Consider the following 19,696-nt stretch of genomic DNA (forward strand, 5'->3'; position numbering starts at 1 on the left):
ACCAGCACGCCCATCCCCCCCGACATCACCACCCCATCACCCGGACCCGGACCCAAACCGCGGCACCGCACCCCCCTCCAACTAACCCGCTCCCTAACGACCAAGCTCAAAAAACCGCTCGCCGCCCTCTCCCTCCTCACCGCCCGCCGCTCCCCACCGGGTACCACAACCGTAAGCCGCGTAGCCGCCGCCACACAAAACTGGCTGTGCACCGCAACAGCCATGTCGCGGACTGGCGGCGGGTTTGGCATACAGTTTGAGAGCAGTACGAGGAGTGCGTTGGGGGAGGTGTTGGAGGAGAATGGGTATGTGGGACGGAGGGTGGAGAGTCCGGTTGGGGATAGGGTAGGGGATGGGGATGAGGAGGAGGAGGAGGGGGAAGATGAGGAGACGGTGGTGCAGAGGGCGGTTTTGTTGGAGAGGTTTGCGTTGTTGAATTTGGAGGCGGGGACGAGGAGGAGGAGGGGTGCGACGGTTAGTCGGGTGGAATGATTGGGTGGGGATGGTGGATGGTAGATGGTGGGGGTGGAATTGTTGGGGGAGGTTTGGATGGTAGCTTTGATTTGGAAGGGTTGGAGGTGTGGATTTGTTGATTGTTAGTCTACCTAGGTATACCCGACACCATCAGTGGAGGCTTATACCCATTTCTTCTTCTCGGATCTGTAGTCTTTCAATGGAGTCTTTTTTTTTTCTATTACAAACACCCATCTACACTCTTCATGGTCTTTTTAAGTCTTAATCAAAAGGTACCCTCCTCAACCCCCTCGCACCACCTTTCCTCGCCTCCCCCTCCGCGCCAACCGCAGCCGGTACACGAATACCGCAGCAATCACCCCAACCCGCACTCGCATGTACGTGTCTCTTCCCCGTCTCATCGTCAAACACCTTGACCTCTCCACCCTCTTCTTCCTCTTCCTCCTTCTCCACACCCGCCTCCTCTTCCGTGCTCATACCCTCAACAGGCGGTACCAAACTGCCAAATAAGAAATGTTGCATAACAGGCAATTTCTCCAGAATCTCCTTGCGGAACATCTTCCGCATCCCAGATTCGATCTTCGCCCATGACTTTGCAGAAGATATGTCGTCGAGCATGGGTGAATGCCAGCGCAGACCTTCCACGTTCTTGACTGAATTGACAAAAGATATCTGATCCAGGTAGAGAAATTCCTTGCTCTCCTCTTCCAGCACCAACGCGTTGTGTATGCTCTTCGGTGTGATGTAGGGGTGATGGAGCAATTGCGCTGCGCCGAACAAGAACGGAAGGAACTGGTAGTCGTCCAGGCCCCAGACGCCATGTGAACCCGCTGGCTCGAGGTAATATGATTCCTGGACGCGGCGCATGAGGCGGAGGTATGCGGGGAGGACGACGAGGGCGAGCGCAGGGAATGTAGTATCGGGGAGTATGCCGATGCGATTGAGGCAGAGTAGCCAGAGGAAGAAGTTGAGTTCGTGGCCGGAACCGTAGTCTATTCTTCGCTTGTTTCCGAAGGAGTTGTGGAGGTACGTCGCTACCTCATCAACCTGTGCCCTGTCGTTCAACCCGAGCTTCTCGTGCCATAGCGGTAACACGGTCTCGACTTCATCGAGGAAGGTGCGGAAGACTGGGTTGCCGAAGCGCGAGCCTGTATCTTCTGGTGGACACCTGTCTAGCACTTTCTCCGCTTCTGCTAGTATCTGCACGACTGTCTTGACAGTGTCTGTGACTTCTTCATCTTTGATGCTCGAGATGCTGCGGTCGCGTACCGAGTCGGCGATGCCGAACACGAAGGCTTCGACTAGCGTGCATGTCTTGCTCTTGAGAAATAGCTGGTGGTCTTCTGGGCTCAATATGCGCCTCGAGGGTCGCGTGTACGCATGTCTCTCTAGATTCGGCGGCGCGGGTAACGAGGGCGTCTGTGGGGGAGGGGCAGACGGCGGTTCTCGCGATGTGGGGGCGCGTTTGCGGGGGATGAGCTTGGGGAGTTTGGCGCTGAGGTCTGGCGGAGGCGACGGGATGGCTGGCGGTTGCGTCTGTGTCATCATGTTGTGTACTTTATGTGTTGGTTGTTTAGGTGTGGATTGTTAGGGTGCTCAGCGTTAGAGGCGCGTGGAAAGTGGAGGGACGGGCCGCGGCTCCGTGAGCGTCATTCGCGACTTTCATCGAAGGTTTGTTACACCAGACTAATCTATCGAAGCTTCTGTTGCATTCAGAGAACGGGAAATAAGACAGGACAAGATGACATCGCTGTACCACTACACATCCTCGCCATTTTCTCTGTTCAGATGAGATGCATATGAAGCCTTGTGAACACCATGTATCTCACATCCTGAATCCGTCTCTACAGCGCACAAGACGTCACTCATTACACAAAGTCTTGCACAAACGTCGTTACATGCGTCTTCGGAAGCAAGGGAACGCCTCCGTCGTACCAGCCTTATCGGCAGGGCGCAGCGTGATGTCAGATCGTTGCAACCGACTCCATTGTGCAAAGTATACGATGCACGTCTCGGCTTGATTGAGCATTATACAGGTTGCGGTGAGCATGCTCTCATCATCTTCGGGAGCACTTCTGGTTTTCAAGCGCAAGACGATGTCATGTGGGGCTTGCGCATTCAAGCTCCATATGAGCTTGAGTTCTTCTCTGAGATTTCTCGGTGCGTTCGATTGCGCCGTTTCTTTCTTACTTTGAAATGGATTGCTATCAATTCATGTCAATTGTTCCATGCCATCATCTGTTCCTGATGATGCTACTGTGTCTTTCTGTTTCCTTCGAGAAGTCCGCACGGCTTTTGTGTCTACATGGTGAATCTCTTTCTCATACGAAAGAGGTTCAGCTGGTGAGATGAGAAGTGAAAAGCAATGAACAAGGAAACGCGACATTTGAGCAGGACTTCATGTACTCTTATCGTTTTAGTATATCAAAACATATACCATCTATATACATCCAAATCGTCCCTATCCAACCTCGTCTCTTCATCCAATCCGCGGGTATCAAACGTGCTCTGAACGTCTCTTCAGCCCTTCATATCACCCCTACGACCTACACAAGAGTAGATCGGCCAAGCCCTTACATAACCGTACAGCACCCAAGCTTCTTGAGCAACCTAGACAAGCCCTTCTTGGCCATCTGCTCAATCTCATCATTCTGACCCTGCTGCTGTCCATGGTGTTGCTGGCCACCATGTTGTTGACCACCATGCTGCTGGTGACCTCCATGTTGCTGTCCGCCATGTTGCTGGCCGCCATGTTGACCACCGTGCTGTCCACCATGTTGTCCAGGATATCCTCCATAGCTCGGAGCCTGAGGAGGCGGCGGCATCTCATGCACATCACCACCCTGCAGATTCACAAAGATCCTACCCTCGTTCTCCTCAGTGCGATACTGCAATCCCAATTCGCGGCACACCTGCTCGACTCGCGGCTTGATCTTCTGGACATGATTCCTACTGTGGTTGCCCTTACCCACAATAACGTGTAGATGGCCTTCTCCCCTCTGTCTCGCGACCCTAATCCTCTCTTCCAGCACATCTTCGGCCTCTTCGACAAATAAGCCGTGGAGGTCAATGGTATCGCCCGCAACTCTGCCCTCGGCGTTGTTTTCCCGGAAGATGTAATCGCGCGCTTGACGGTTGTATTGGTCCATCTTCGCGGCGTGGGCTTTGCCTTCTTCGGAAAGCTCGTGGGCGCGCGCTCCATCGCCGGACTCGTAGGCTTGGTGGGCTTTGTCGAAGCAGGAGGAGCGTTTTGCGGCTTCTTGGCGCGCAAGGTCGCGGAGACGGTCGTACTCGGCTTCGGTATCGGCGGACGCGTGGTTTAGGGCTGGAGATAATTGTCAGGCAATGCGCATTGTAGATTGCGAGCGGTAGTGATTGTTCGTCACGGCGTGTCAGGCTTCGAGTACGTACAGCGCGCGCCCAATGAGTGCATTTCCATGGCGGCCATCTTGTCGCGACACCAATTATAACAATAAAAATCGCGAGAGAAGCGTGGGTGATGCTGTGTTATGTTGTTGTCGAGCGACAGCACACATTAAGATGAAGCTCGGAGGCGCTAAGCGGGTACATGCAGATGCGCAGGGTCCAGATTTGACGTGGCTCAGCCGTGAAGATCGGGCAGACCCATCGTGGAGTACCCAAGATTGAACCACTGACACGGTAACAATGCGCTGTACTGCGTGTAGACCGATATGCACATGAAGTGAATTGGGTTGGTATAATAATCGTACGATGCTGCTTTGGTGCCGACAGACCCGCAGAGCTTGCGCTGTAATTCCGCCAACATATTCAAACCCCTGCAATGCGTATACGACTGTTCAAGGCTGATGGCTGCGACATGGATGGGCAGGATCGAAAGTCGCCCTAGAAACGAATCTTCGGCCCAACGAAGACGATCAGGAAGGCGATCACCCATAGCCCAGCGATCATGCCATACAGCTTGATCCTGTCCCACCAACCCTTGCCTTCAGTCATCCTCCGCAGGGCACCCATTCTCCTGCTGGCAGCATCCATGTTCAACGTGTTCTTGTCTAGCCCTGCAAGTGCGCGATCCACTACGCCTTTGTCCCCTTCGAGCGTGTTCCCAAAGTGTATTGACTGCTCTTTCAGTTGTCTTGCCATATCTAGCAAGTCCGTCGTGAGTTCTTCTTGTTCGTTGCGTTCGTGGGAGAGGAGCGCTTCTGTTTTCGCAAGCGAAGGGTCGGCTGTGCTTGAGGTAGATTTGGACGGAAACAAAGACTTGCCGGATGCTGATTGAGTCCCTGCTGCGTTCGCCTCCGGCTTGCCTCTTCGGCGCAGTTCTGACGCGATGCCTTGTGCTGCATTTTGAAATGCTTCGTTGCCTTCTGTAGATGTCGACACATCGCGCCCAGCTTCCGTTTTCACTCTCGGTGCATACGAGGGAAACTGATCCGCGTCTTCTTCATCAGAGTCTACCGACCCCTCTGACTCCGTGTCGTCTAGCTGATTGAGCTCGTATATCCGTTGGTTGAGTTGCTTTATGAGTTCGCGTTTCTGTTGTAGGTCGTTTTGTAGTTCGGCTTTCTTCGACTTGGAGGGTATCGTAGAGGCAGAGTGTTCGAGGCTGAGGAGTAGGGTGCGGGCATGTTCAATATTCTATGATACCATCAGTGTATGCAATAGAATGTATAACTGTGTGAAGCTTACCGCGCTCACACGTGCGCGCTCGTAGGTGGACTTTCGCAACTGCGGTGACGGGTCGACCAGTACTAAACGGTCTAATCTGGACAACAAGCGATTTAGATTGATGCTCGTGGTGTCGCCGAAGCCCGGAGAGCGAGTTCTTGTAGTCATCGTAACGGTTGTGGTGGTGCGCTTCTAGGTGGATGCGATTGAAAGCAGGCAAGAGTGATGAAGAGGTGACGCTGGCGGGGTAGCAACTGGTACACGCTGTATCTTAGGTCAAGACGTGTTTATTCAGCTTGTGTTTCTTCGAGGTTCTTGTCTCGTCAAGATAGTTTGGGCTTAGGCAGCGCGTAGTTGGTGAAAGGTGTTGTTCATGTGAATTTACGTGTTCTCTCCGACGTCACTGTCGCGAACACCAATCGTGGCATGGTGGGTCACCCCCACACGAGCCTAAGCTCTTGCTAAGACAACATCACAACATCTGGTACAAGTCTCATGAGAACAATTGTTCATAATATGATACATCCTCTTGGTATAGTACAAGTCATGTGGTCGTCTAAAAACTGACCAATTCCATCGCTACGCTGTTTTTGCGCAAATGCGGCAATGCATGCTTCATCAAACTCCAGTCATCGCTATAACATGCTGAATGGATACACTCAAAGAAACAACAGAATGCTAATCAAGCTACTTCTGAGAAGGAGTAATGGGACCACGAGTGAAGCTACAAATTGTTAGCAAGGTGTCATGGTTCATGGGAAAAGAGGCATGACGTACTTGTTCCAGAGAGTTCCAAGGAAACCTGGCTTTCCGTATGCGTCGTGGAATGACTGCCTGCGAGCCATGCTCTCTTCATCTTGACGACGCTTGAGGGCCTCTAGGTTGCCAAATCGCTGAGCTGCAGAAGACTGAGAGATGTTAGCAATTATTGATTAAGGAGAATCCTGAGTAAAAACCCAGGGAGGATGAACATACCCTACGACGGCCATCGTAATATGAAGAGCCAACTGAAGACTCAGAAGAACGACGGTCGGCCTCCTGCTTGGGTGCTTCGGGCATGGCTGGGGTGGTGTTGTCTTTAAAGACCTTGTGGTTCTGGGAAGAGTACTTCTGCTGGAATGGGGAAGGCATTGTGTGGTGTAGTTGGACTGATTGAGGTGTTTGAGAAGGTCGGAGTTGGTTGAATTTGTTGATTGAGGCTGAACGTATGTTTGAGTTGTGATATCCTTTTCTCAACGGACAGCAGCAGCTTCATATAGCCGTTGTTCAGCTGAATGTCTTCAAAGGTACGATCGCTCGTGGCCTGACCATTACGCAGACGATATGTGATCGTACCAATCAGACGATGGTGGACTTCCCCCGCATTCCAAACGTGCAGCTTGGACCCTGATTTCTGTAACAATGACATGGAAAGAGCAGTTGCTGAACGCCAACCTGCTTACGAGCTCACTGATCAGAGCAAAGGGTCCTTATCCAGCGAATCAGGTCTTGATGATTCATACGCGTCATGTACGGCTCGGGGCTTCCTGGCATGAACCCCCGCTATCATGTCCTCCACAACGTGACTTCGATCCAGGCTGACAGTCGTGGTCTCGAAGATAGTCTGGGAGATTCCAGAACCGGTTGGATTGTCGGCGGACCCTTGGGGGGCTGAGTCACGTGCTAGTACCATTCATAGTATATCGATCGCGCTAGCCTTTGGAAGTAGATCGGTCTTGTCCCGATCACTGCTTGATCCCGGGGTAAACTGGAACCATGACGGCGTGGTCGACGGTGTGTTTGAGAAGAAGTCCTAAAGCAGCTACGCGCGTTGCCCTGCTTCACATCGAGCTCGACCAGCTCGACCAGACGGCTAACTCCGTTCAGCGCTGAAGCTGCCAAACCCTTATCGCCAGGTGGTACCTTGACATCTTGTGCATACTCCGGAGTACCGTATCGACCAGGTCATCGTTGTTTCTTTTTCTGCGAACGCTGTTGATGTCATCAGAGGACGTTGCTCGAACTACTCACCTTGCTTTGTGTTGCGTTCCACGGACCCTGTAAATCGTCCAGTTCACGGTCAAGGGCCGACGGGATCAAATCTCGCCTGGGCAGAATCACGTGCATGACGTCAATGGCTTACTTGATGGCTGACTAAACACGACGCGTTACCCGATTAGATAAGCGAAGCTGGAAGAAAATGTCTTCCGCTCTTGCACTGCAGAACTTCTCCTCACCTACCAAGGTCACTCGCCTCTCCGATGCAGGCATCCACCAATCTTTTCGCGACACCGATGGCGACCGGCGCATCTTGAGTCAAAGAAACCGAGGTAGAAGCGACACGCGTCCTGAGCCGTGTCTTTAGAGTTTGAGGCTCCCCGCCGTTGGGTATCAGACTGGTTCTTACAGGTGAAGATTGGCAGGTACTGATGCAGATCTCTCGGCCACAGAAGAGCCGGGCCGATGAGAGAAAATCTCCCTCGTATCCAAGCTGTCCGAGTTTTGTCGCACAACACTCTCCTTTTCAATGCAGCCGCACACACATACACTCACACATGGCGCAAACTCAGTGCGTGTCATCGACTGCACTGCCTTGCCTCGACGTCCGCCTTGCCGTCGCCGGCCGAGGACCCTGACAACTGACAGGTCCACGAGGACGCCACCATGTACCTAGGTACCAAAGGTATGTTACATTCGTCCTTTGCCTCCCCCTTTCCTGATGATACCACAATTTTCAAAGCATAGTTCATCTTAGTCTTCGGACAGTGAGGAACGAAATCAGCAATGTCTTTCGCTCCTATCTGACACAAAAAACCCACAATTATTCACGTCTACCTTCTGGTCGAACACTTTCTGACAATGAATAGACTTTGCAGTATTCCCGCATCGCAGTGAGCATGCGCCACCAAGTAGGCCACAACCTGAGGCGCCTGCCAGACACCCGTCACCGGGTAAGCGATGTGTCGCCTGGTAACGTCTCAAGGCTAAATGCTGTGCGTGGTTTCTCCAAGCAGCCGCCGACGATGCCTGTGCCACAGCGCACGCTTGAGAAGGCAATCTCAGTGGGATTGTATCACTGTGATGTATGCAGGTGCCGTCATGTCTGTCGTGAAGCCATGTCAGATCCGATTCAGAAGTCCGATTCAGAAGCAGCTCCCATCGCCGCATGTGTGCGCGCGCGCATCTCCTTCTCCTATGAATAAATAAGATTTCAAGGGGACAGTCAGTGCGGAACGTTGCGGGTGAGCCGGCTGAAGGGAGGGAGGGACACCGTTGTCCCATACACCACATTTTATCAATCAAACGCTATTGCTATTGCGCGTTCGCCGGGAGGTGCGCAACGCTCAGCCTCTCCATTTGCATTGTTGCCATGATTTGAGAGGATTATCCCCGGGGTAAAGTTTATTCATGTTGATCGCGGGACTACACGAGAATCACAACGATCTTGTGTACCTCCGGTGCAACAGGCCCTGATTTTGCAGGTTTGGCGGCGTTATCGAGCCGCCATCCGGCCTCGCGGTTGGTGGTTGGCAGCGGCGATCGCTTCCCACTATGCAAGCCCGGCAATCCCCCGGCAACAATTCAGTTTAGATTCCCACAATTCGTACCCATGAGTGACATCGATATTTCGCCGACTCGGAACGCTGTCCTTCCAATGTAAGTCGCGAGACGTGCAGGATAACTGGAGAACCGAGCGCCGTCTCTGTGACGTTAGCGTTTGACACAAATTGATAAGAAAGCCGCCTTCCCAGCCCGACCGCCGAAGGATTTTGGCCCATTGGTTTTTGTACCGCCGAAGCACCGCAACAAGATTTTACTCGTGGGATATGCTTGTGGGGCTGTCTCCTATGCGTTGGCACTCGAACTAAGCCACCAACCGGTCAGCACGCACGCCCTCCCACACATTATTGTCCCGCTCGTTTCCTCCCTCTCTTCTCAACTCAACACCACACACCTACCTACACACGACATCAGCAATCGCCTCTGCAAACCAGCACATTCGAGCGATTTTTCTGGCATAATTTGCTAGCAACGACCATCAAAGACGACACTCTCAAACAAGAGCCCTTGCTCAGGATGACAATTCGGAGCCCAGACGGAGCCCTATCCAGGTACTTACTGCCCAACGGTTTCCCCCCAACTCATGTTCTGCTTTACGCGTTTCTTACCTTTGACTACGACATCCTGTGTTGCTAGACTCATGTATTTCTTTCTTACTGTTTGTTTTTGTTTGCCGCCATTACAGCCCGCATGGATGCCCAAAGGATGCCACAGGATACCTTCCACTGGATGTGCCGCCCTGGTACAGGATCTCCACTTGGCCACTTTTCTTCAGTAACTCAATGCCGGATGCTTCCCAGGACAGCCTTGGATTCGAGAGACGTAGCGCACTGCCCTTGCAGTGTTTGTAGACACGACAATCACGAGGCCTCGCTGCCCCGACTTCAAAGCTATCATGCAGAGCTCTTGAATCGGCGGTCAACAGTCACGAGTGGATCCTCGCGCTAGTCACATGCACTACGACGCACTATCTGGAAGATGACCAACAACAACGGTATGCCACCCTGCACCGCCCCCAGGACAACGTAGGCAACTCTCAGCAATGTCGTTCATTTATGTTATGTTCGACTGCGCTCAGCGACACGACTGGTAGTATCAATGTACGCAATCCACACCCAAGGAGCCTACAAGGATGAAGCCATCATGGACCTGCCTTCAGCATCCCAAGCCACACGGACTTCTCATGGACCCTGCCACGGTTCTCCACTGGACGCTAACGAGGACCACCATGGTCATGGACTGATTTGGAAACATTTGGAGATACGAAGTACGTACTATAGGCTGAAGCTTCAGCCTATCCACATCGACTCATTGATCCGAAACTAACTTGGTTGTTGTTGAAGGAGCATAAGATGTTCTGGATGATTTGCTCCGCTTTCATCTTTCCTGGCTTCATTGGACGTTACTGGATCTCACTGGATTATACACTGGATCATCAACTTCTCGCTAAAGGACTCATGGATGTTTCAGCTCATCCATAATACCGTCCCTACCTCCCCAGGAACCAGGTCGCTACCTCGCAGACAATCCCAGTCTTACTGGCTTCCTAAGGTGTGTGCTAACCACTGACGCCTCTGCGCTGCTTTGACTGACCTCTCTATAGGCATCCTCGGACATACTAACATGGCGTTTTCCTTTGTACATCTTCACGAACATGTTAGGTTTGCGCGTTTGGATACTAACTTTGGTGTCCAGCGACTCTTTCTTCGACTCACCACCGGAGAGTGCTTTCTACATCTCAAACATCACAGAGTGGAGGAAGGAAATCCCAGCCCCGGTCGTTTCCGCACCGGACTTTCCTTTCTCTTCAGACTTCCAGGACATGCACACAGCAGAATTCTTTGAAATCAAGGATACTGCTTCGGAGTGCAGCATGGACAGTGCATACCAGAGCCAGAGCGGCGCCAGCCGGCGCGGAGCCCAGAAGCCGGAGCTACACCACCAGGATAGCCGGATCAGCAGCCAGTTTGTTGGCAGCGACATCTACTCGCCGACCATGAGCTCGGAGAACTACAGCACATTCCCGGAGACCCTGGACATGAGCCACATGCAACCAGCCACATCCGGAACATGGAATGCCACAGAGGGACCCCTCACATATGCTAATTACTCTACAGCTCAGGACTACACACACTACTCGCCAGCGAACATGCCTCGCTTCGCACCGTCCACCATCGCCGACTCACCGCAGTGGGCTACATCCGAGACCAACTTCCAGAACAACCCCTTCACCTTCACATCATGGCCAACAAACGACACCATGTTCAACTCGCCTCAGCGCAACTGGCACAGCGCCTCCTACGATGCCTCAGAGCGTCCCGCCACTCTACGCAACTCTTCATCATACTCTCTCCAAGAAGAGTCACGGCGAGCTTCAGCTCAAGATGCTGGCTTCGGCGCATTCGTCGGCACACCGACCAGCACCGCCAGCGTCCACTTCCCTCAGACAGTCAACGTTCTTGAGGACACCAAGCCCGCGTCTGTCGCCCACTCAGTGGAAGACAACGAGGACAGCCTCTCCCAGTCCGAGGCAGCTGAGACCAAGCTCGAAGAGGAGCGCACCAAGGTCGCCCGCAGCCACCCTCTCTACCAGCAGACACCAGACAAGGATGGAAAGTATCACTGCCCTGAGGAGGGCAAGGCCGGATGCACCCACAAGCCCACCGCTTTGAAGTGCAACTACGAGTATGTATCATCCTTATACAACCCAACATGCACTGACACCTTTAACAGCAAGTACGTTGACTCTCACCTCAAGCCTTTCCGCTGCAACAAGAAGACCTGCGTCGGTGTGCAGTTCTCCTCTACTGCATGCCTCCTCCGTCACGAACGTGAGGCGCACGGTATGCACGGTCACGGCGCGAGGCCGCACCTTTGCCACTTCCGCGACTGTGAGCGCGCTGTGCCAGGTCACGGCTTCCCTCGTCGCTACAACCTCTTCGACCACATGAAGAGAGTACACCAGTACGATGGGCCCACTACTGAGCCATCGCCGCCTGTCCAAGGACAGGCTCCTCGCAAGTCAGCGTCTCGCAAGCGCAAGGCGTCGGCTGAGGAGACTGGTGAGAAGCGCGTCAAGGTTGTCAAGCTCACTGCCGAGCAACAACGCCAGCAGCGTCGCGAGGCCCTCATCAAGGAGTTCTTGAGCAAGAAGCAGCACATCATTGATGTTCTGACCAATCTCAGTGCCCCCAACGAGCTCGGCGACGACATCCAGTTGACGAAGGAGGTCGTTGGCCTTCACGACATCTGCACTCAGTACCGAGATGTCTTCGGCGGCTGAATGAAGCACACGTCTGGTAGACTCCGTCTGCAGAGACAACCGCCAGCAGGTTTGTCATCACAAAGCCGGACCCCTACCCTTGTTTTTTCAATGCATACACATCGCGTTTGATTTTCTGCGTTCTCCGAAAGCCGGATGGATTCCCGCATGCCTCGCGGATGAAGGACCATGACTTCCCACAAGTCTCGGATGGATGCCACTTGCCCTGGATGGCCACAAATCTCCGGAGAAAACCCAGGATACAGAGCCAAGGACATGTCCCAGCCGTGGACTCGGATGCCAAAGGATAGCTAGTCAGCTCTTGGAGCGACAGCAACCCCGCTGAGGGGGAGAAGGACTGAGGTCTACTCATTGCACTATGCATGGCATGAGTTGGTTGATGTATCAGATTGATCTAATGTTAACGGAGGAGTGTAATTAGTACAGTTGTATTTCTTTGGCTAGTTGTCAGTATTCGGAAGGATGACCATGGAGAAGAGGTCGGTCTTGTATAGCCATCATTACCCGCCGCGCGGACGTTGGTGGCTGGAGGAGAGATTGTTCTTGCTTTTGTACGTAGTTTTGCTATTCATACTGTTGTTGTTTTATCAAAATCACTCTTCATGTGCATGTGTGACCTTTAGAGTCGTTGATGGCAATAGAGGGTGCCTGAGCTGCTACGTCGTGGGCGCCCTCCCCAACTCCGGCATACTTCGGCAGCCCCTCATGCTTCCAAATACCTTCTATTCATCTAAAGAAGCCGATCGCGTGAAGTCCCAAATGTAGCAAGCAATCACCGAAGTCGTCAACGGCGCCCCACCGCCAGGTGCATTTTCGTCCGTAGTACGCAGTGGGTGGGACAAGCCGAGGTTGTGTCTGACCTGTCAGGCCCGATGGCCAGAGCCAAAGATCGGGTCTCCATCAGGGTCTTATTGCGTAAGCCCAAACCGCCAGTCAAACAGTCGTGCCTGGCTAGACCGAATCTTCGAGTAAGCAAAACACGGTCAACGGAGTTCCGCGTTTGCGTAGGATTATTAGGATTACGATTACGATCACATGCCATGATTCGATTGGGAGGGGCGACAAGCCGCACAGCCCCGCGTATCGCGACGAACTTCAGACCTGTTTTGCGACACGACTTAAAGCTCCGAAGCCTTACCACCACTTTTGCACCTTGCGCTTATACTACTTCTACACGCTCCTATATACCTGTTTTCGAGAAGAAGACTGTCTACGTAAAGAAAGAAGTACCAGGACGAACAGCACACTACACAACCATGGCTTCCGCAACGAGCTTCTTCGACTTCAAGCCCAAGGACAGTACGTCACACCTCTCTTTCCTCTCCCTCTCGCCCATCTCTCTTCGCAACAGCAACTAACAACCCCACGCAGAAAAGGGCACCCCCTACGACCTCTCCAAGCTCAACGGCAAAGTCGTCCTCGTTGTAAACACAGCCTCAAAATGCGGCTTCACCCCCCAATTCGAGGGCCTCGAGAAGCTCTACAAAGACGTCAAGGCCAAACACCCCAACGACTTTGAAATCATCGGCTTCCCGTGCAATCAGTTCGGTGGTCAGGACCCAGGCTCCAACGATGAGATTCAGGAGTTTTGCCAGTTGAACTACGGTGTTAGCTTCCCCGTGCTGGGCAAGATTGATGTAAGCAACGAAACGAAACGAAACTACGGCTTATGCGATACAATGAACACATGCTAATTACTTTTCTTTTTGTTGCGCATAGGTCAACGGCGCATCCGCAGACCCCGCCTTCGAATGGCTCAAGAACGAGAAGCCTGGCCTCATGGGCCTCAAGCGTGTCAAGTGGAACTTTGAGAAGTTCCTTGTTGGCAAGGATGGAAAGGTCAAGGGCAGGTGGGCGAGCACGAAGAAGCCTGAGGATCTTAAGGCGGATATCGAGAAGGAGTTGGCTGGTAAATAAGCGGTGGATGATGGCGTGATGAGGGCGTGGCACATACAAGGACGGAGAGGCTTGAAGCCGGAGAGGAGGGATATATGATGGAGTATTGATACCACTTGCATTGAATGGAATTGATCGCACTATGAATGGAGCGGCTATACGTGATTTGGGCCGGGCGGATACCATGGTGATGGGTGTTAACATCCTGCTCATTAGTCAGGGCTGGAGTGTACACCGAGTGTACTTCTTGCGCCCTCGTCGCATCACTGAAAATACGTATCGAGCGCCAGCACCATACAAAGAGGACATTCTGAAAGCCATGATATCGACATGTACGAGCACCGCGCTGCAGCCGCTGACCGCACTCTACTTTTCCAAAACACGCACTTGCAAGCGCATGGGCGACACTTTCTGTTCTCCAGACGTCGCTAGCGGGTCTCGAATGCAGGTATAAAACCTCGGCGCTGGGCCTCCTCACTCCTTCCATCATACCTTTCCACCAAAAATCACTTTTACCAAATCGCGCGTTACAAGGATTCATGTGGGCTCCTCCCTCTAGTTTCTTGCTTGCTGCACCAAAACTTCCGACCCATCAAGTCATGTCTGCATCTCCAGTAAAGAGGCCGTAACCAAAAATTGAAGAAAAAGATAGCGATGTGTCGCGTCAATCCCGTCTACACAGCTACCTTGGAAGATTTTCAAAATCGGCATCACTAACTTCCATGAGTCGAGAGCCAGCAGGGGGAAGATTTGAAAAGATAATCCAGATATCATCATACATGCGAGATCAAAAATACTCGTGATCATTACATGTTCTTGCTGTCCTTCCTCCTTTCCGATGCACTCATCTGCGCAAACTAGACTACTAGTAGTTCATGTTTGGTCGTAGCCTAGGGAGCTGCATAATATATGTTTTAGTGTATTGTATACCTTTATTTCCTCTTCTGTGTTTTAGCATTAATAGTATTATGTACTTCTGCAATGGCCACGGACTTTGTGCAGGCGCTCATCACGCTATCCTTTTCCTATTGCCAATATTTTAGCAATCCCCGCGAAATCGGCCTAGCTACCTAACCCGCCTCACGACACATTTCTCAACGTCACCATGTTCAGGCGACCCAGGATCACCAAGTTCGTCGACAGCCTGCGCAAAGTGCCCGAGGGTGAAAGCATAGAGCGGTTAAAGCTTAACAATTACCTCCAGCCTTGGGGATTTACCATCTATCGAACGTATTATGGACCCGGATCTAATGAGCAATGGGATAAGCTGCTACAGAACATCACCACTGGTGTCAAGCATCAACTTAAAGCGCATGGAGAATTAAATGAAGACCCTGCCATGATTACCAAAGCGGAGGAACTCTTCAAACTGGATGCGCGTTCAGATCCCGCGGTTCTGGACGGCTTGACACTTGAACAAGTACAGCAGCTTTACCACAATGGAACGGGAGGCCAGCCATTGAACAAAGACAATGGTCCATGGCGAGTCTGTATCCTAGTCGACGCAGACGTGTTCGCGAGCCCTGACCTTGGCATTATCAAATGTGTAGCGGCGGATTACGACGCGGCTGCTGCTGTGCCAACGAATACGGCATTCGGCCCCCAGCGTTGCTTTGGGTGGTTGACTATGTCTTCCGGACACGTGTTGACTTTGTGGTTTGAACTGGAAATGTATTTCTTCGAGGAAATCGGTAACGCTACAGCTGGTGGCCCAGGCGCCTGGTGGGACCCAGACAAATGGTGATGGGGCCAAGTCCACCTCATAGTGCACTACCGCTGTGCTGCGTGCGAACTGTAGCCGAGTTGCTTTGCAAACCGATGGTTATGTAGCTTATTGTTTGTGTTGGATCGTGATCCGAGGAGCTAGATGATGTATAAATGATGTCTTCTACACCCTCATTCCTTCTTCTACAACCCCGACACCTTTTCAAAGTTTATTATTAAAAATGTTTACTCAAGACAAATTATGAGTGTGAGCACCCTCTGCTCGCGCGAGAAAACACTAAAACTTGATACCTACATATGCATGATCAGACTGGTGACTCTCTGTCTTATCAAAATAGAGCACATGCCTCTACATGACTTCGGTTGTTTCAAAAAGTCGCGGCCACACTCTATGAGTGTTTCCTCGGTCCTGCACTTAGCAAAAGCATGCTTTCTACCGAGTCGAAAAATCTGCGTTCTGGATAGCAATGCTTTTACGTAACAACGTAAACCACTGCTCATGGAAGCAAGACTTTCGGCACTTCGCTACCCTCTTATTCCAGAAAGGGTTCCGCAAAGGTGCTTATGCGCCTTTGTCTGCATCCCGCTCACTATAAAAGATGTGCGACTTCCCGCATAGTTTCTCCTAATCTATTACACAAAACTTCTGGTACTATATTACAAAAAAACGATCGTGAGGCGTCAGATGGACTTGTCGTTGCGTTGGTCTCTCCGAGGCTCTTTTCATGTGTTCTCGTGCAACGAGAAAGAAGCCTTGTCCATTCATTCCAGGATGCCAGTGTCAAAATCACCGATCGGGACTTCCAAAACAAAACTATGAAAGATTATATCATGGGCGCCCTCTGAGGAGAAAGCAGGATCAGGAGTCCTCATGAAGCGGCTGCACTGGCAGCCAAAGCGCATACCTTCAATATCGTGTCCACCACGACTGCGCGGAAATCAGTCGCCCGAATCAACGCCAGCCTCTATATTTACCTTCACGTCTTACCCGGTTTCTGTCATGTACCGTCATTTTTCTTGGGAAGAAGACTGAAAATGATAGGCTCGGAATGTATGTGTGGTGGGCTGGTCTACTGTTACGATTACTGGGCTGGAGGCGCGGTGGTAACTATGCAGACGCCCGCGATCTACACCTTTCAACAAATTACCTGATTAGGAAAGTGCTCATCCACCAAAATACAGAGAGTCACGGTGGATGAAAGCTGTTCTGAAGTACATGAAATGTACTATACCAAAGATGAATGGTCTGAAAGTGCCAACGCACGTCGTCATGTTCTCCTGCGCTGCATGGCAATATAAAAGCACCTCAACCTGCCGTTTCTTCCTCTTTATCCTACACCCTACCACCAATTTTCTCAAAAGCGATACGACCAACTGCCATGGCGTAACTGCGTGTCTGTCCGCACTGTTTTTGTTAGTACAAAAGACAACCCCCCATAAGCCATGTGTGCCCCGGTCTTCGAGAGCAACAAAAACATTCGTCAGAACACGGCATGTGTCTCTGTGACTACCACAAATACGGATTCACAGCCGTGATGTCTTCCTCGCCTTCATGAGTGTATAAGTACCTGCTTTCCTCCTCTTGTTCTCTTGCCTATCAACTAAAACATACCTTGGGTTCCTCGATTCTAAAAAGACGATAAAGAGCTCTCCATGTTGCCAACGCCTTTCTAGGACAGCCAACGAAACGAAATGACGGAGATCAGCTACGTATGAAATTTTGGGGCAACTGCGTCCGTCCTTTTCACTAAGACACCGTCGCCGTGCAAGACAACTTCCACAATAGAGTTAATAGACAACGTATGTCTCTGTCTCGGATTGCAGGCTACATCAAAAGCCGCATTATTCCGTTGCATGCTTCCTGGTAGTGACTTCCTCAAACAGGACATGATAACTTCAAAAGTGCTTCTTCTTTTCCCATGTCTCCTGCGTTCTTTCTTTTGGTCAGAACACCAGAACTGCTACTAAAAGACAGCCTGGACGAAGTCATGGCTTGCCCGAGTCGTCTTCTCTATGTAACCTCTTTCTACCTTTTCAAGATACCTCAAAAGCTCAACCAAACAAACTCTATGCGATCAGTTTTGAGGTGGGTCGCAATATAAATATCTACGCCAGTACGTCCCCTTTTCTTCTACACACATTGTTCCTCCCCCAATTTCACCAAAAGAGCGCGAAAAAGCCAGACATGTGCTCTTCGCTCCTCTCCTTCTTTTCACCAAACCAAGTTCGAGTCCACGCAATGGCGCGAGAGTTCCTTACCGTAAACGCATCACGGTACCGTCTCTTTTCCAAAAGCACTCAAGCAGTTGGCCATGAGTAGCAGATTGACACCCGCGCAATGAGCTTAGCGCCATTTCAAGTGTACATAAATATCAGGAATCTTTCTCTATTCATCACCATCACCCACTCGAGAACATTGCAAACGAGAAAGATCGTATAGACAAGCTTATGTGTGCTGGAGTTTGGTTCAAACTTTATTTCCAACCAAAAGAATGACAAATCGCAAACGATGAATACTATGGGTGCAATCTAGCGGGGTGTGATTCAACGGGACGAGAAGTGGCGATGATGATCACCATCATCACCATCGACAGCATTAGAACGGACGGATTATGAGGTAGAGCAGAGCCAGGCATGCAAGAATAGTAAAGCAAAGGTTTTATATATCTCTAACAACGACTGTAGTATGGTTTTCTCCCTTTTCTTTCTCAACTGTGATAAGCCTGTTGGGCAACAAGGAGTGTGTAGAATCGAATGCTATCTCCTGGAGATAGCCTATACATCATTCCCACTGCAGCTGATGTCCCCATCCTGCTTTGTATCTTCTTCACACCTTTGCAAGTCCGATGTTGAAGTGCGATGTCACACTGTCACACACTTTGGCGTGCGACCGCATGTTGGCACGGACGCATGCAGTGTGGCGCCTGAAGGATGGTGCCAAGTTGAGCTGCAGTACGGACTGGATCCAATATCGATATCTGTGCTAACGCACTGGCAGTCGCCTTCTCTGGTCCTGCCGACGGAGCGCACTGTGGGTCGGACGACCCCCTGTGAAGCATCTTGCCCCGTTGGGTGGAAGAGAGGCTCGCAGCCAAAACGTGGTACGTAACCAGTAGGAATGATCCCTACGGTATCATAAGACAAGGGATCAGTCGTATCCGTTGTTGCCAGTGCCTATCTGGCTGGCGAAAGCCGTGGAAACGCTACGAGCATCGTCATCCTCAAAGCCACCAAGTCCATTACGCAGACCGCGACCAGCACCGAACCCAGTACCAACGTTGGGACCCTGACGGGTGGTCTCTACGTAGCGGTTGAGACGGTCAGACTGGCTGAGAGAAGTCGGCTTGTTGTAGTCATTCAAGCTCAGGCCAGATAGGCTGATACCGCCTGGTGCATCGCTGCGAGTATCGGTAAGCTCGCTAGCGGCAACCGATTCACCAGCAACACTTGCAGGTGCTCCATTCTTGCCTTTGCCGTTGGGACGACCAGGAAGAGGCCATGACTCCTGGAAGTTGGAGAACATGGGAGGGTAGTTGGAGGGAACACCAACACCACCAAGGGCAGAAGAGTGGACTGAAGAGACATCATCTGGGATGTAGCCGACAATCGAGCCGTTGTCGTTGTACTCCTGGCGAGGCTTGTTCCCGTTGAAGCCAGCCTGGCGACCAGATGTCATAGCATTAGCGTGCTGGTAGGCCATCTGGTAGCGCTGAGGTCCACGGTAGGTCTGCTTTGGGCGGCTGAATTGCAGAAGGGAAACCTGCAAGTTGGTCAAAGGACCCTCAACAAGACAGTTGCGCTCCTTGAAGTGGAGAAGGAGGTAGTGCCATAGCGGATGCTTCGACAAGACCTTGGGGTTACCCAGAATGACAAGACCGTACTTGGCTCGGGTCAAGGCGACGTTAAGACGACGAGGATCGCTCAAGAAACCGATACCCTGGTGGTCGTTGGAACGGACACAAGATAAGATGATGAAGTCCTTCTCACGCCCCTGGAAAGCGTCGACAGAGGCAACTTCGACTTCCTTGTAGTTTTCCTTCTTAAAGCTGCCTGTTGCCTGCATGGAGCTGACAACATAACTACGTTGACCTTCGTATGGAGTGATGATACCGATATCGCCAGGTTGTACAC

General features: G+C 51.6%; 7 protein-coding genes across 7 annotated transcripts; 3 read left to right on the forward strand and 4 right to left on the reverse strand.

Annotated features, from left to right (window-relative positions):
• Window positions 1-735: 735 nt before the first annotated feature.
• Window positions 736-2,022, reverse strand: J4E87_004385 (uncharacterized protein; the record flags this gene model as incomplete). Its single annotated transcript, XM_049376006.1, has 1 exon — window positions 736-2,022. One exon carries the CDS (start codon window positions 2,020-2,022, stop codon window positions 736-738), a length of 1,287 nt encoding a protein of 428 aa, XP_049234215.1.
• Window positions 2,023-3,047: 1,025 nt separating this feature from the next.
• J4E87_004386 (uncharacterized protein) lies at window positions 3,048-3,922 on the reverse strand (the record flags this gene model as incomplete). The annotated part of the gene is made up of 2 exons (XM_049376007.1): window positions 3,048-3,799; window positions 3,886-3,922. The coding sequence occupies 2 exons, from the start codon at window positions 3,920-3,922 to the stop codon at window positions 3,048-3,050; spliced, it is 789 nt and encodes a 262-aa protein (XP_049234216.1).
• A 416-nt stretch (window positions 3,923-4,338) lies between these two features.
• On the reverse strand, window positions 4,339-5,289 carry J4E87_004387 (uncharacterized protein; the record flags this gene model as incomplete). Its single annotated transcript, XM_049376008.1, has 2 exons — window positions 4,339-5,091; window positions 5,143-5,289. 2 exons carry the CDS (start codon window positions 5,287-5,289, stop codon window positions 4,339-4,341), a joined length of 900 nt encoding a protein of 299 aa, XP_049234217.1.
• Window positions 5,290-5,808: 519 nt separating this feature from the next.
• J4E87_004388 (uncharacterized protein) lies at window positions 5,809-6,252 on the reverse strand (the record flags this gene model as incomplete). Its single annotated transcript, XM_049376009.1, has 3 exons — window positions 5,809-5,845; window positions 5,899-6,029; window positions 6,097-6,252. The coding sequence occupies 3 exons, from the start codon at window positions 6,250-6,252 to the stop codon at window positions 5,809-5,811; spliced, it is 324 nt and encodes a 107-aa protein (XP_049234218.1).
• Window positions 6,253-10,118: 3,866 nt separating this feature from the next.
• On the forward strand, window positions 10,119-11,944 carry J4E87_004389 (uncharacterized protein; the record flags this gene model as incomplete). The annotated part of the gene is made up of 4 exons (XM_049376010.1): window positions 10,119-10,124; window positions 10,163-10,212; window positions 10,357-11,346; window positions 11,395-11,944. 4 exons carry the CDS (start codon window positions 10,119-10,121, stop codon window positions 11,942-11,944), a joined length of 1,596 nt encoding a protein of 531 aa, XP_049234219.1.
• Window positions 11,945-13,200: 1,256 nt separating this feature from the next.
• Window positions 13,201-13,861, forward strand: GPX1 (glutathione peroxidase gpx1; the record flags this gene model as incomplete). The annotated part of the gene is made up of 3 exons (XM_049376011.1): window positions 13,201-13,243; window positions 13,316-13,581; window positions 13,664-13,861. The coding sequence occupies 3 exons, from the start codon at window positions 13,201-13,203 to the stop codon at window positions 13,859-13,861; spliced, it is 507 nt and encodes a 168-aa protein (XP_049234220.1).
• Window positions 13,862-14,945: 1,084 nt separating this feature from the next.
• Window positions 14,946-15,584, forward strand: J4E87_004391 (uncharacterized protein; the record flags this gene model as incomplete). The annotated part of the gene is made up of 1 exon (XM_049376012.1): window positions 14,946-15,584. One exon carries the CDS (start codon window positions 14,946-14,948, stop codon window positions 15,582-15,584), a length of 639 nt encoding a protein of 212 aa, XP_049234221.1.
• Between the last annotated feature and the right edge of the window lie 4,112 nt (window positions 15,585-19,696).

Source organism: Alternaria ethzedia, assembly GCF_023757985.1.
Source record: "Alternaria ethzedia strain BMP 0044 chromosome Unknown scaffold_8, whole genome shotgun sequence".
NCBI lineage: Eukaryota > Fungi > Ascomycota > Dothideomycetes > Pleosporales > Pleosporaceae > Alternaria > Alternaria ethzedia.